Source organism: Balaenoptera borealis, assembly GCF_965194805.1.
Source record: "Balaenoptera borealis genome assembly, chromosome: 12".
NCBI lineage: Eukaryota > Metazoa > Chordata > Mammalia > Artiodactyla > Balaenopteridae > Balaenoptera > Balaenoptera borealis.
The window spans coordinates 89200307-89217263 of NC_138869.1; the positions used below are offsets into that span (position 1 = coordinate 89200307).

Here is a 16957-nt window from a genome sequence, read left to right on the forward strand (position 1 = left end):
CAAAGTAAAAATGCTACAATTAGAAACAGTCCAGTGCAAACAAAACACTGGGCATCTTCTGAAGGTAGCCTGGTTTAATATCTCCATATATTCAATACGACATGACCTTGATCTATCATATTTCAGGAAAAGCATTATTCATTTTCCCAAAGGGCTGAAAGGAAACTCCAAGTCTGACTTTTTAAATTTCATCCAAGGACAAACCCAATGGAAAGTTTCTGTACTTCTACTCCAGTATTTATTTACTGAGAAATGAATATATGAAGGGAGCCATCTAAATAGACTTTTTTTTCCTCTTATTTCAAGATGTTGCTTCAGCAAATCAGATCAGGATAGAGACAATGTTTGTCTTCCCTTCTCTCTAAACCCTGACCTCTTTGGGTTACCCTCTGACCACTTACTGGAATCATCATTCCTTCCACCGTCTTTCATTAAAGTTCATATTTTGAATGGATTTAAAAGAATATAATATTTAGGAATTTTAATCTGTGTTTCAATGAAACACACATAGTTAAATAAAAGTCTTCTCTCTCCCTCTGTGCATATACATAAATGATGATTTATTTCCTTTGCATTTTAATAACAAGTGCCCCTTCCTCACTTCTCCTGTAATCAGCATTTCTTTTTCTTCAAAATACCTCTAGTCTCACACTCTTTGCCTATTTCTCCTGGAAAATAGCCACTAATCTTTCTCCCAGGTTTTCAGTCTCTCATCTCAGTACAAACAGTCATAGGGCCTGGTACTAAAGACAATGAAAACCTGAGTTGGATCAGTTTATTTTACCCTCTCACCTTAAAACTAGAAATGTGGGGACTTCCCTGGTGGCGCAGTGGTTAAGAATCCGCCTGCCAATGCAAGGGACACGGGTTCGAGCCCTGGTCCAGGAAGATCCCACGTGCCACAGAGCAACTAAGCCCGTGCGCTGCAACTACTGAGCCTGTGCTCTAGAGCCCGCGAGCCACAACTACTGAGCCCACGTGCCACAACTACTGAAGCCCACGCGCCTAGAGCCTGTGCTCTGCAACAAGAGAAGCCAATGCAATGAGAAGCCCGCTCGCCGCAACTAGAGAAAGCCCATGCGCAGCACCGAAGGCCCAACGCAGCCAAAAATAAATAAATAAAATAAATAAATTTATTAAAAAAAAAAAAAAAACTAGCAATGTAATGGAAAAAGAACCCATTCAGAACCAAACCCATAGGACCCTTAGTTCTGCCTGCTGGTGCTATGTTGTACCTTTACACATTTGGTCGGATAAATTTTAGAACAGAGAACCCCTGAATCCCCAGTATGGTGATGAGGGCTGGAGGTAGAAAGATAATTCATTCTTTCGTCATTCACACAGCCAACCAGCAGAATTTATGGAAGGCCTACTGTGTGCCAGGACTGGAAAGAGGAATGAGACATTCATCTTATCCTCCCATGGTTACATGCAGCATCGGGGGCACATTTTAAACATTCCATTAGAGTGGACGTCTTCTTACTTATCATTATCAAGATCTATACTTGGTGGATTTTGAAAAGTCATTTCAAGCAGGGAATCATTTTCTAAAAACAGTACCTCTCTACCTTCATTTATTTCAAATTAAAACTTATAAACATATTTTCATCTGCTAGCCTTGGACACAGTGCCAAGTTTTCTTCTTTGAGTCAAGTCCCATTGTCTGGCCCTCCAGTGGCATTTCCTCTGTGGACCACACCCGTAAATGCAGGGCACACAACTTCCAACTGAAGCTCTTTTAAATGGAGTGAGAGCTTGGAGACACTGGGAAAGCAGTGTGAGGGCATAAGTTCTCTAGATTATTATGTTCCCCAACACCTCAGCCTTTAACAGTTGTCCAGTCCTTAACAAGACAGTAATTTTTTAAAGTGAATTATTTTACCAACATTCAGTATTTCACAGACACTCTCTCCTTTTGCAGCCAATTTCATTGATATGTAAAATACCTTTTTAAAAATTTACTATTGTAATCATAACTGCTATGAATAGGTTTGGAAGCAAACCACTGACCCTTGGTGGGCATCTCATACAACTGGTGGGAACAGGTGTAAACAGCTACACTCTCTTATAACCTAGCGGCTATGAAGATGCAGCTGGCATCAGTCAGTATATCATCAGTCAGTATATCAGGACTAGCATGGGCAGCTTTGGTCAATTTGGCTGGGGGAGGTTAGTTGGAGGTCAGTTAAGACGCTTCTGCTGCACCTCAGTGCTGTTCCTGGAATAAGCAAAGTGCCAGGGAACCGGGAAAGCACTGAGACATTCCAGCCAGGCCCTGAAGAATGACTTCAAGCGTGTCAAACAAAGAAGGAGTGAAAAGAGAAATCCAGGCAGAAGAAAAAAAATTTGCAAAGGCATAGAGGCATTCAAAGAACAAGGGCAAGACAGAAACGAGAAGTAGACCCTGCAGTTTCAGGGATGAGTAAGAGGGGACAGGCTGAGTATGCGATTCACTGGAGCCCTGGTTCTTATCAATGGTGAGGAGGGGAGTCATGGAGACACACTGACCGACATCACAGCAAGGTTCAAGCCATTCTCTCTAATCTCACCCATGGCTCTTTTTAACAGGCCTTTGCTCTCAGCTCCCACCACTGACCCTCCTGACTCCAGCCCACCCGGAAGACAGTTTAAAGAATGTCACTGGGCAGGAGGGGGCAGGGGGACTAGTTAGGAAGCTGAGACACAGGCAGGCTGCAGGAAGACCTGAGGACATCTTGAAGAGAGAACCACAGATACAAGTGATCAGTTAGATAAGAGGAAGGAATCACCCAAGGCCCACCTCTACCCTCAGCAAGACAGTCCCCACCCAACAGGCAACAGAGCGAATCTAAATGTGATTATGTGATGCTCCTTAGGGAACTCCCACTGTTTCACACGCAGCAACCCATGTCACGATTGCCCATCTTTCTGACCCATTTCCCTCCCTCCACAGCCTCCTACTCAGTCCTGGGCCCACATCTCAGCTCCCCCAAACACACTGTGCTCTCGCAAACTGCTAAACCTCTGACCAGTGGGAGACCCCTTTACCTGCCTGGTTGACGCAGGCTGGTCCTCCAGCCCAGCTTCTCTGTAGACCCTTCCCTGATTTGACAATCACCCGCCCCCCTCACCCCCCCTTCTGGAGGGAATGGCAAAGTTCTATCTCTTCATCTGCGTGTGACTGCAGAGGTATCTGCTTTGCAATTAATCACGGTGACATACATTTCTATTTTGTGCATTTGACTGCGTACGTGGTACATTTAACAATAAAAGGACAAAAGAAGAAAATGTTTAATTAATCAGCCCCCAAAGAAAAGAGAAGAAACCTATGTGAAAATTGGGGCTGTTGTACACTACTGTTCTGAATATAATTACTTCCCCAGAAAAATGTCATTGACACCTGTTCTGCTTCTTAGCCAAGGTGCACTGTGACACAAAAACCAGCCTTCTACAGGCAGGTCACTTTGGAAGAAGATCTGCCTTTATTTGTGATGCTGACAATATCAGAAATCAGAACCAATGTCCAAACCACCCTAGCCAGGCCGATGTGAGATGTTATATACATCTTGGGATGAAGCTGGGCCTTGCCTCAGGGGCAGAGCAAGGAGGGGGCAACAGAAGGGAGGCAGATGACTTCCCAAGAAGTAATACACCTTCTGCTGTGTCAAAACATTTTTAATTAGGGTAAACATATCTTTCAGGAGCCTTCTATTCAATAGGCTGCTTGACTATTTTCTCAAGCCCATAAAATTTCCTTCCACAATTAATTTTTCACCAGTGGGATAATGGTTAACACTTCCTTACATCCTGCCTTCAGGTACTTTAGCATATAGGTAATTTAGTCCAACATCATTTATATAATGACTGATTTCACTTATAACACATTATAAACATAAAGACTCACTTTATATTATCAAAAGCGGTGGGATAATATAAAGTCTCACTCCTCTATGAGGAGAAACTTTATAAAATCTAGCATTTGTATGATCAGAAAGAAAAAAGGCAGCATGGCCTTTGACTAGCAAACAGTGGGTTGGTACCTTCTCAAAGTTCAACAAAAATCATGCAAATCATTAGTTTGTCAGTCCTACCAGGTCCACTGCATTACAGCACCGTGTCCAGCGCATAAGTAGGTATTCACAAGACAGTGGCTAAATGTTGAATTTTAAGAAGCAAGAAAGGACTGAGAAAATGAGCAAATAACACTGCAGCACAAACACAGGAGCAAGGCTGAAAGCGTCTCCCAAACCTTTTCCCCATTTTCCTGGGTTTGTGGGCAGGTGAGTTCATCTCCTATAAAATCAGTCAACACCCTTTTTGTTACCATCAAGAAAATAAAAGAAGCAATTATGATGCCTAATTCATGAGCTATCAGTTCAAATGTTAATTTGCACCCTGTAACGAAGGACATCTTATGGAAAATGTTAGATCTTTTAAAGAACCAAGTGGCACCGTGTTATTTTTTATAGGCAACACCAGAGTCTGCCCACGAAAGAGGGCTAGGTGGCTACGTTCCCGGTAATGCACTCTGTAGAGTTATGAAGGTTATTTCCCACGTGTCAAAGCCTTAGAAAAATGGGCCATTACTGGACCCAAAGAAATAAGAACTAGACTTGAAGAAAGTGTAAACCCTGCCCCAGTTGAGAGAGAAAAATAACTGAAATCCACAAGCCTCGGGGATATGGAGCATGAAATGCTTCGCCACTTTTCTTGGGATGCCTTTAACACAGAGCGGGAACAAAGCAGGAAACGTTTAGGTGCTTTCGGAGAGAAGGAAGGAAAATATGTGCAAAGAGAACTCTGGACACATTGGCCTAAATCATAAGTCTACGCAATTGAGAAGCGAGTGCGTTTTGTGGGTGTGTGTGTGTGTGTGTGTGTGTGTGTGTGTGTGTGTGTGTGTGTGTGTTGGAAGGAGGAAACTCATCAACACTTACCTTGGTGGGGACTCGTGCGGTGACAAGGAAGGCTCGGCATGACGTAAGCACCTGTAAGACAGAAGCAGCCGCATCAGCATAAGTACCGAAAAGTGAGCTGGTGGGCTTTGGTGTGACCCGCAGGCCTTTAATGATACTGAAGCCTCGAGAGGCTTGGTTCCTGACATGTAAGAGGAAGAAGTGACCTGGGACAGCTTGTTGGCCTTGTTGGATTATTAGTTGTACTCTAAGAATCACTGTACGAAGGGCCGTATCGAACAAATCACCTGCAAAATCTCAAGACGAGCAAACAGTCAGCAGCCCAAAGGAGCCACCGATCACTCCAGTTGAATAAGCAAGACAGGTGTCTGAGATATTAAAATACAGATATCTTATCCATAGCAGGAGCCTCACTATATCAACAGCAAACTTAATGAAGAAGCCAAGTACTCATTCACACTTTCCAAATTACAACCGCCACCCACGTTTGCCCTCTTGACTCTTGTTCTCTGTCCACTAACTGATAACATTTACATAACGCACAGGCAGCAAAACAGGCTATTCTCCCAAGAAGTCAACCCCGACTTTGCTTCTCAGCTATGCCTCTCTCAGTCCTAAAGAGAACATTTATCAATTCCAGTTCTCAGCTAAGAACATACAGATAGCCCATGGGGGTCCCATATGCCTACAGGCACCTCTTGCCCAGCAGGGGCCCTTGTGAATACAAAGGGGCTGGAACTAGTCTGAACTCCTAGTTCACACCTGGAGCAGAGATCCCAGTCTACCAACCTTAATGTCTAAACGGGCCACTCTGCAACCCAGAGGTTCGGGCAGGCCTCGGGGGCCTTTGCAATAAAGAAAGCGGACTCCAGCACTTCTCAAGTTCTGATGGGAGACCTGTCTTTGACTTTCCAAACAACTTTCTTGTCACTAAGTTGATATTTAGCGAATGATACGTATGTGCTAGTCTAAGAATGCTAGATTTGAACAAAACTTGAGAAATCGTAAGTCAAGGACACTGAGGCCCAAGTTGCTACAGGATTTATCCAGATTCAAGCCAGGGCCCACCCTGTTCATTCACACACAGAAGGAGAGTCTATGGGTGTGCCTGGAGCCGGCTCTGTGCCTCCTTTAGGCTCCCAACTCTAAACAGAAACGGTATATTTTCTAGATAACTCTTCTTTGAATAATCAGAGTTCACCGTTATTGGGAATAACTCAAGTCAGGACCCTTTATGAGACAGATGATAAAGAGAGGTAGCCCAACACTGGCTGGGAGAGTCTGATAATGAGCAAGGGGAAGGCAGGGAGGGAGGCGCACGGCCCATTGAAGACTTTCCACCCAGATGCCTTCAATCACAGCTATTCATGGGATCCTTTTCCACCTGGGTTCATTTTTGCTACTTGACTTTAGAGGTGATGTGCTCTAAAAGACCATTAATAAGTGACTTCTAAAAGTGGAGCCAACAAAAGACATCTATATTTGAATAGTCTTAGGCCATGAACCACAGTTCTTTTCCCAAAGGAATGATCCTTACTTTTTTTACTCAGGCCCTTCAGAGACGGGGGAAAGCACCAAGCAATAGAAAGGGGAGAGGCGTGTAAGAAGTGGGGTCAGATGAGTGAGTGGAGGTCAACTGTAGCCCAGGAGTAGCAGGATTGGCTACATAAACTGCAGGGCCCTTTGTTCAAAAATTATGAAGAATTTTAAAGACAGTGACAGAAAGCATTTACCCAAGCGTAGGGCCCTTTTGAGAGCAGTGCCCTGTGCACCTGTACAGGTCACATGCCCATGAAGCCAGCCCTGAGTAGTAGCTACCATTTATCAAGTGTTCCCTATGTGCCATAAATGGGCAAACATCCTTGGATACACTGATTCATTTAGTCTTCCCAACAACCATATTCTCTATCATTATTACCCCCATTTTACAGACGAAGAAACAGATTCTGTGATATAATCCAAGGGCAGGAGTAGGGTTCACGTCTGTCAACTCCAAAGCCTATGCTCTTCACCATTAGGCTACCTTTACACATTCTAACCCAATCTTGCCTCCTGGTCTCTAGCCCCTCGCAGTTGTTAGATTTGGGGTAGAAGGGTGAGAGCCCAGGGCCACCTGTGACTGGGAAGGGATTCACAAAGCTCCCAGCTCAAACAGTATCTTCCTCAACATTGCAGTAGTTTAAAAGATTCTCTTTTCAAATCCAAGAATGGCCTGGAGAGCTAAATTTTTCAGGTCATCTGCACTAGCCAAGCCTTGACTAAGACAGCAGTACCCAGGGAAGTAGAGTTTGGCTGCCTCTGGGGAAAAGGCAAGAGGCAGTTTTGTTGCGTGAGACACACAGGGTTCAGTGGTGAACATCAGACAGTCAGAAGAGGCCTGACAGTAATAGAAAGGGAGATAAAAGGGGGCCAGAGACAGGCGTGGCCAGTGTTCTCCTTTGCTTAGGTCTGGCAAACAGGTTATCTGTGACTAAATTACAAGATCAGGACTCATCTTAAAGGATGAAAACTTTGCCTTCTCTGAACTAAGACCTTGTCCCACAGCACGTTTTTTTTAATTGAAGTTTAGTTGATTCACAATATTGTGTTAGTTTCAGGTATGCAGTATAGTGATTCAGTATTTTTGCAGATTATACTCCATTATAGATTATCACAAGATAGTGAGTATAACTCCCTGTACTATACAGTATATACTATTTGCTTATCTATTTTATATACAGTAATTTGTATCTGCTACTCCCATACCCCTAATTTGTCCCTCCCCACTTCCCTCTCCTCTTTGGTAACCACAAGGTTGCTTTCTATATCTGTGAATTGGTTTCTGTTTTGCATATACATTCATTTGTATTACTTTTAAGATTCCACATCTAAGTGATATCATTCAGCATTTGTCTTTCTCTGTCTGACTTATTTCACTAAGCATAATATTCTCTAGGTCCATCCACATTGCTGCCAATTTCATTCTGCTTTACTGCTGAATAATATTCCATTCCACGGCACATCTTTTTTTTTTTTTTTTTTTTTTTTAAAGTCTTTATTGGATCTGTTACAATATTGCTTCTGTCTTACGTTTTGGTTTTTTGGCCATGAGGTATGTGGGATCTTAGCTCCCGGACCAGGGATTGAACCCACACCCCCTACATTGGAAGGCGAAGTCTTAGCCACTGGACCGCGAGGGAAGTCCCCCACGGCACATCTTGATGTGGCACCCTTTCAAACACTGCTCCTCCTCCAGGGGAAAAGGAAAAAAGAAAAAGAAGGAAATAATGCTGACAGTCGTGATGACCAGCATGGCTATAGGAAGCCAGACTCCTCACCTCTTTACCTATGGTTGACTCTTGACCAACTTGGGGTTTAGTCTGCATATAACTTAGAGTGGGCCCTCCATACCCACAGTTTGGCCACATCTGAGGATTCAACCAACCACAGACCATCTAGTAAGTACTACAGTCTTTACTACTGAAAAATATCTGCATAAAAGTGGATCTATGCAGTTCAAACTCATGTTGTTCAAGGGTCAATGGTACAATGCAGCACACACGTTTCTTTCTTCCAGGGGTACTTGTATGATCAATCCCTGATTTTTCAAGAATCTTAAGTCCACAAAACCTTTGCATAGAGATAAAATAAGAGTCAAATCATAAAACTCACATGCCAGAAAGGACTCAATATCAATCACCTAGTGAAAGACCCCCTTAGAGTTTATAATCTGAGAGCAGATCCAAAGACACTCATCTCGTAGATAGTTTGGGGTGGAGCTGGACTATCAGAGGCAACTCCTTATTCCCAGTGTGTTACCTTTTCACTCTCTCCTCATATAGCAATAAGGGTCAATGCCAAAAGCCCCAGACAGGAACACACAGCCTCTCAGTAGTCAGAAAAATATGTTTAGCTCTGTGAACATTCCCTCAAAGGAAAATTGGTCCTACAACATCCAGGATCATTTTACAAGCACAGTAGTAATACCAGCCAATACATGTTCGGTACCATGTTCTCATAGGTTTGCATACATCATCTCCTTTAATCCTCACAGCAGCCTATGGGCTAGATACTATAATTAACCTCATTTTAAGAAGAAACTGAGACACACAGAGAGTATATAACTTGCCCTACCAAGTAGGTGGCAGAGCTGGGATTTGAACCCAGATGGTCTGGCCCCAGAGATTGTGCTAATTACCTATAAGGGCTCTCAAATCTCACCTGTCCAAGAACCAGCTTCCTCAATAGTCTGCACACATGCAAACACAGATGAGTCATAGAGCTTTAAAGCCAGAAAGAAGCAAACGGGTAAAAGCGTCATCAATAAGATGATGGATATTTGCATATCATAAGAACAAGGACCAGTCTCTACTGTCTGTCCAGACCAGTGTCTATCTGTCTGTCTCCGTCTCTCTCTGATCATGGGTTAATCTCTGTGAGTCTCTATTTGGATCTGTCTACTTGATTCTACCTGTGTATCTCTCAGCTTATCTGTGTCTCTCCTTGCCTGTTCCCCACCCCTCCCTCCAATCCCTTCTCTCTGCTATGGCCTCCGCTATCCCCCCATGCCCCAACCCATCTTCTCATTCTCTTTTCCCTCTTCTGGCTCCCCACCCCCTTCACTCTGCCCCCATTTCCCAGCACTTTCTCTCTGCTAATCACTGAGAGCTTGTATCTTATTTATGCCCATTGCAAAACAACAGGCACCCATCACAGAAGAAATACTGCGTTCTCAAAGAGTATTTCATTTGGAACATAGTCACAGAGAAACTTGAAAAAACCATGAAATAAAAATGACAAGACACCTTTTGACATTATTATACAATGAGCACATCAGTAATTAAGTGATTACAAGGTCCCCTGTGTGAATCTAGTTGCCAAAAACTAATCTCAAAACAGGCACCCACATAACTGACACACGGCAGCAATCACCAGCACGAGGCGCAGGCTGGCCTTTCCGCCCGTTTACAAGTGTCACGTTTTGGAGAATAACGTCTCCCACAAGCAGCCAAGGCATCTTGGCTTCTCTTGATCTGCCCTCTCCTGGAAAGTCACCAGGGGGTTTCTAGGGGCCACTGACAAGGTATTAACTGGCTCAATATATTTTTTAAAAGAGAGGAAAAAAGCCTAGGGTGTTCACAAGGATTCACCTTTCGAGTACAGAGCAATCCCTTGACCATATGTAGATACATGAGGTTCTAATGATCACTTCTGCTTTCACTCTGGCAACAACAGCACTCACAATCTGTGGCCCTGCATGCCAACTCCCTTTCTTTAGAAATATTTTAAAGGCCGAGTAAGTACACAGTGTCCTTCAGAAGTTGGACACAGGCCAAAATCATCTGTTTGAAAAGAGACACACCCAGGCTTTGAAGGCAGAAGCTTTGTGCTGGCTGGTCCCCATTTCTGGTGATCAGCTCAGATCCCCAGAGGCATGAGGACTGTTTTTAGAAAGCCTTGAAGGGGATGGAGCCGAAGGGATGAAATTCTCCCAATGCTGACCCAGCCTTTCCCAACACCATGCCCAATTGTGAGCACAAGAGCGTAGCAATGTTTTGAAGCAAGTGTGCAAAACTATGAATGCTACCATTCCAAGAATTGTGCTTTTTGTTTTATCAACCCAAACTGGGCCAATAAATGGGGCCACATTCATGCTGGGAATCCCAAAGAACTCAATCTCCTAGCTTTCCTGTTTGGGGCCAAGATGCCCTAGGATTTGTGGCCTTGGAGGTCTTACACACACACACACATGGCTTCTAGCAGGTGAGGGGGGAAATCGCGCAGGAAAACTCCTCTTTGATTTATCAGGAAGTGTTTCCTGGTAGTGTGCACTACCTTGGTGCGAGGGAGAGCAAGCATCTTCCTTGCAGGGTGACCACATCTTCATTTCCAGTTTTAGCTCTGAGAATCCTGCCTCCCGGAAACTGGGACGCTTGGTTGCCCTACTTGTCGGGGTTTTGGAATCAGGAAGACAGATTCCAATTCTGGCTCTGCCGCTTTCTAGCTGTTTAACGCTGACAGAGTTAGTTAACTTCTCAGTTTGCTCACCTGTAGAACAAGAATAATACTGCTCTGCAGGACTAATCTAATACTGTTGTTTTAAGTAAAATACAAACATAGATAAAGCCCTAGCCCAGCACCCAGACGTCTCTGCTGAATATATCAAAATAATTGGTGTGAGAGAATCTTAAATTTAGATTCCCAAAGTAAGATTAACATCTACTGAATTTTTAAATAATGGTTTTTGTCAACAGAACAAAACAAACAACAGCAAAACAGAAACAATGATTCTGAGACATCTCCTAGACTGGCATTTTCAGTTCAATATATATACCTTTAACCTTGAAGGAGAAGAACTTCCTTGCAGAGTTAAAAAAACGGGGGTTGGGGAGGGGGGTGGAGGGCATTAGAAGGAGTATATGTGCTGAGCCAAGGAACCTTAACCACAAAGGGCAAGCTAGAACTTCCCTCCCACCTCCTCTGCGAGGCCCATTCTTCCAGAAGAGTCTTAGCATGCAAACCACATTTTCAACCTCTGTAATGAATTTCCTCTCCCTTTCATTGAAATGCAAGCAGCAGCCTGGTTCCCTTTGAGGCTTCTTGGTTCAACTTTTAACTTCAAAATTTCACTTGGAAACATTTATAAAAATCCTCCCTACTGTTAAGACTCATAGCTTAGCAGAGAAGCCTAAATTTCCTTATGGAAATGATACAAAACGAGGTCGGCCATGGAACCCTCTCATGGCACACTTATTAAAAACAAAAGTATCTCTTTCACCCTCTTATAGGACTCCATTACCTAAAGCCTACCGCTGCACAGGCAATCCGTAAATTCATGGCCCCTAAATCCACATTCTCTCCTGCACATTACCAAAAACGCCTTTCCTGTAAAACTGGGCTCTTCGTGGCAAACATTCGACCAATGGTCTTATACCACCCAAATGCTCTCTAATTTGCAAGCAAACTAAATGAGGAGCGCCATTTAATACATTTCCCCTCTTCCAAACCCCCAGACCTCATTAATCCAAGACACAAGCTTTGGGGAGGGAGAGGGGCAGGTGGCGAGGACTGTTAGTGCCGCTGTGGAGAGTTATGAGTGACAGATGCTAAGGGACTTGTGCAAGGTCACCCAGAAAGTTGAGCAAGAATAAAAAGCCCCTCTGGCTCTGAGCCTCATAACAACCCACTGCACACAGCTCTGATGACCTTCACCCTCCCTGACCAAAGCAGGACACTTCACCCAAAAGGAATACAAAACAACACATCGTTTTAGTGCAATTTCTGGCCCCAAATCCCTTATAAAACTGGATCACCACACTAGGAGGCAGCATAGTCCAGCGCAGGTCCTGAAAACTGCAAATCCAGCCCCACCTGTTTTTTATAAATAAAGTTTTACTGGGACACAGCCCCAACCATGGTTAATGGATGATCTCCAGCTGCTTTCACACTATGAAGGCAGAGCTGAGCAGATGCAACAGAGATTTTTATGCCTCACAAAGCCAAAAATATTTACTATCTGGTCCTTTACAGAAAGTAAAGGTTTGCTGACCCCTTGCATAGTGGTTTCGAGGACAAACTCTGGGGTCGGGTTGCCTGGGCTTCCAAGCTTCACCATTTACTATCTGTGTGACTTGGGGCAAACTACTTAATCTTCTCAGTGGCTCAGTTTCCTCTTCTGTAAAATGGGAGCAACAAGGTACACCTCATGGAGCCATGAGGGTTAAATAAGTTGTGTGTCAATAAGTGAACATATGTAAAGTGCTGAGAAGAACATACAGAAAGTGCCAGCATGTGGAAAGTGCTAGTGTTTGTTATTATTTATATTACAATATTATAATAATATTATACATGTCCATTATAGTATTACACTAAGAACAGAATTATTGGATTTAGCCTGGGTTTGGCCTCAAGCTGGCCAAGTGACCTGACTCTGAACAAGTTACTGTCTCTGTGGACCTCAATTCACCCAAGTGTAAAATAAGGGGGTTGGAATAGGTGTCTAACTTACCTCTTGCTACACTCTGGGTCATGACTTAGGCCCACTGTGGAACTGTCCCAGTTCTAGGACCCCTCTTCTCTTTGCTTCGCATGGACTGCCAAGAATGGCAAATGGGCAGTAAATATTTGCTGAGAGGAATCAATTCCTTCTTGGGCCCCTGCTCCCCGGTAGGACAGATGCTCCCTCAATAGGGGGGGCAAGGAAGTCACTGGAGCTTGGTTTTTGTCTTCTGATATCTAGTTTCGGGGGAAGTCTTTGTACTCTAACACCTGTGTAAATCCATTTCTTTTCACCTGGTTATTTATGCCATTAAGCAGAAATGGAATGTTTACATACAGCTTGTCAGACACAATCACTTCATTCTTCCTGCAGTCCTTTTATTGCAAATTGTAAGGTTTTATCAAAGCGTGAGAGAAAACAAATGTTTCTAATTTTCCCCCACGGATGAACATGTGGCTACTTCCAAACAACATCAATTCTTCTTGATGTCACTAACATTTCAGATCTTCTTTTCAAAGCACTGGCCAAAACAAAATTCTGGAACCAGCTGCACTGATTCTATGACGATAACATATTTTTAAAGGCAGAATAATGGCGTGACCATAATCCCTGGAATGGGACCACCTCTTAGGCTAAGAGTAAAGATGAGCCCAACACCTAGAACCAGCCCCACAGGTCCAGGAAAGTCAGGTTAAGGCACTTACATGGGGCAGAGTTTCTGCCCAGACCTCTCAGCGTTGGGGTCTCATGGGTCTGCATGGGGCACGCTTGGAAAGGGACGTCTGCTAGTCATCAGTCATATTTATGGTTTAAATGAATTCCCCAACAGTAGAATCACAGTCATTCAAAGAATACAGAAAAATACAACATGAATGGAAAGGTCACATTAAGCCAGTTAACAAAACTTCTCCTGCTTCCCTAACACAGGGCCAGCCAGTCTCTCCTTGAACAAGTCATGAGTCACTAGAACCTAACTCTAGCGAAAAATCACAAAGTTAAAAGCAATCTGGAGATAGGCGTATCTAATTCCTTTATTTTATAGATGAGGAAACAGACCAGGAAGGGTCAAACAATTGTCTGCATTTATCAGGGCTTGCTTTTTTTTTTTTTTTTTTTTTCCAAACAATGGAATTTAAGCACAAATAAATTTTTTAAAGGAAATGGGTAGCTCTCATAATAAAACATAAAAAATAAAAATGTTTTTCATTAAAAACCAGAGCTCAAGAGGGACAGAAACCAAATCAACTCTACAGATTTGAGAAGCAAGGACTAGCAAGGAGTCCCTTCTGGCTGCCCTGATGGAGTGAATGGACTCCAGCCACTTTTCTTCCATGTATGATTCCTCTCAAGATTCAAAACCCAGAAGCGAGAACCCCAACCTGGGCATGGCACCCAATAAAGACCACAGAGAATTACTTGAAAGGAAAGACACGTAACAGTTACGGCGTAATGACAAAGACCACGGGCTCCAGAGGCAGAAAGCCTGGGTATGAACCCCTGCTAGACCACTCACTACTAGCTGTGTGACCTGGGGCAGGTTACTTAGCTTCTCCATGCCTTAATCACCCCACCTGTAAAAACAAGGAGACAATACGCCTACTGAGATAACATAGGTACACAGAACGAGACCTGGCACATAAAGGAGTCCAATAAACACATGTCCTTGGACAAGTTCAGTGGTAATATTAGTTAACCAGCTATACGGCAGAGCTGGAACATGAAGTAAGTTTCACTCATCTTTTATCAGAATTCTCATGCTGTGGTCCCTCCCCAACCTACACTATTTCAACTTGTCAGCCTACAAGGGGGGCCCTTAGATCCCCATCTTCTCAAGCCAAGGAGGCACAAATGTCACTTCCTTATTCTTCACCTTTTGTTAATTACCATTTTCATCAAACGAAAAAAAGTTCACATTTTCTTTCCTGCTCTCAGAGCAAATTTATGAAATATTCCTCCACTCTGCAGAAGTGTGGGTGGCATATGGTAGGGGGAATTGGCTTAGATTTAATACTGTTACATAAATAATCAGATTGAGAGATATTCTTCATTACATTCCACGATAAACAGGGAGAGGAGGAGAAAAAAGATTTGGAGTGATTATACTGAGAAATCCGGGTATGCACATAATTTTCAAATTGAGGGCTGCAGCCCATTGGTGGCTGGTTAAATCAATTCAGGAGAGTTTAACAAGCATATTAATAAAATAGACTGAACTGGAAGTGAAAAGAAAATCAAATGCATTGCAAACAGAAACCAGAGCATTGTTTCATGAAACTTCTGTTTCAGAGATATCAGTGTGCTTGTGGCACACGTGCATGTGTGTGTGTGTGCACGCACGATTGTGTACACACACGGGGAGGTGTTTCTCAAAATCAATATAAAATGCATTTCTTCTGTGGGTCCAGATTTTGAGAGTTTGATAAAAACTGGTTTATGGCACCATCTGCACCTATAAGCATGATCTGCCATGAGGCTATGAGAAGGCTGAGGCAGCGTGGTAGGATGGCAAGAACATGAGCTTTGGAGACAACAAAATCCCAGCTTCGGCATTTTGTGAGCAGACTGGTCATAGGCAAGTTCCTTTAAATCTCCAGGCTGCAGTATCCACACCTCTAACTTGGAGACAGCATTTGTCCTTGTGTAAGAATTGGAGATTACCTATCAAGTGCTAAGCCTACAGGACACGTTAATACAAAAGAAGTCATTATAACTGGCCTCAAAGAATACAGCTCTGAAAGTGATCTACAGGGATAAAAAACTGAGACCTACAGAGACGTGTACAAACTTGTTAGTTAGGGACAGAGACAATCCCAGATGCCCTGTCTCCCGCCCTGAATCCCGTTCTCGACACATCATCTCAAGGATGTAGCTTGAGTCAGTGCAGGGGGAGATTATTCCCATGGTAACTACAGCCTATCTGAGAATTAGAAAAGAATTTTCATGTCTGGGTGGGGATGTAGTGAAACCTGATATAGAGAAAGAATGGGCTTTACATCATAAGAGACTACTACAAGCAACTCTATGCCAATAAAATGGACAACCTGGAAGAAATGGATGAATTCTTAGAAAGGTATAACCTTCCAAGACTGAACAGGAAGAAATAGAAAATATGAACAGACCAATCACAAGTAATGAAATTGAAACTGTGATTAAATATCTTCCAACAAACAAAAGTCCAGGACCAGATGGCTTCACAGGTGAATTCTATCAAACATTTAGAGAAGAGCTAACACCCATCCTTCTCAAACTCTTCCAAAAAATTGCAGGGGAAGGAACACTCCCAAACTCATTCTATGAGGCCACCATCATCCTGATACCAAAACCAGACAAAGATACTACAAAAAAAGAAAATTACAGACCAATATCATTGATGAATATAGACGCAAAAATCCTCAACAAAATGCTAGCAAACAGAATCCAACAACACATTAAAAGGATCATACACCATGATCGAGTGGGATTTATCCCAGGGATGCATGGATTCTTCAAAATACACAAATCAATCAATGTGATACACCATATTAACAAACTGAGGAAGAAAAACCATATGATCATCTCAATAGATGCAGAGAAAGCTTTTGACAAAATTCAACACCCATTTATGATAAGAGCGCTCCAGAAAGTGGGCACAGAGGGGACCTACCTCTGTGTGTATAATAAAGGCCATATACGACAAACCCAGAGCAAACATCATTCTCAATGGTGAAAAACTGAAAGCATTTCCTCTTAGATCAGGAACAAGACAAGGATGTCCAGTCTCATCACTATTATTCGACATAGTTTTGGAAGTCCTAGCCACAGCAATCAGAGAAGAAAAAGAAATAAAAGGAATACAAACTGGAAAAGAAGAAGTAAAACTGTCACTGTTTGCAGATGACATGATACTATACATAGAGAATCTTAAAGATGCCACCAGAGGCATGGACATACTCTACCAAATGTAAAATAGATAGCTAGTGGGAAGCAGCCACATAGCACAGAGAGATCAGCTCTCTGCTTTGTGACCACCTAGAGGGGTGGGAGGGAGACGCAAGAGGAAGGAGATATGGGGATATATGTATATGTATAGCTGATTCACTTGGTT

The 16957-nt window shown here is 43.1% G+C and overlaps 1 protein-coding gene across 8 annotated transcripts in view; it reads right to left on the minus strand.

Moving 5' to 3' along the window:
* CARMIL1 (capping protein regulator and myosin 1 linker 1) overlaps positions 1 to 16957 on the minus strand; it is a 319172-nt gene that overhangs the window by 192630 nt on the left and 109585 nt on the right. For all 8 annotated transcript variants that reach the window (XM_082346317.1, XM_082346318.1, XM_082346316.1 and 5 more), the window contains one exon: positions 4917 to 4967. In XM_082346317.1, the coding sequence (XP_082202443.1) occupies positions 4917 to 4967 (51 nt within the window). The remainder of the gene's footprint in view (positions 1 to 4916; positions 4968 to 16957) is intronic.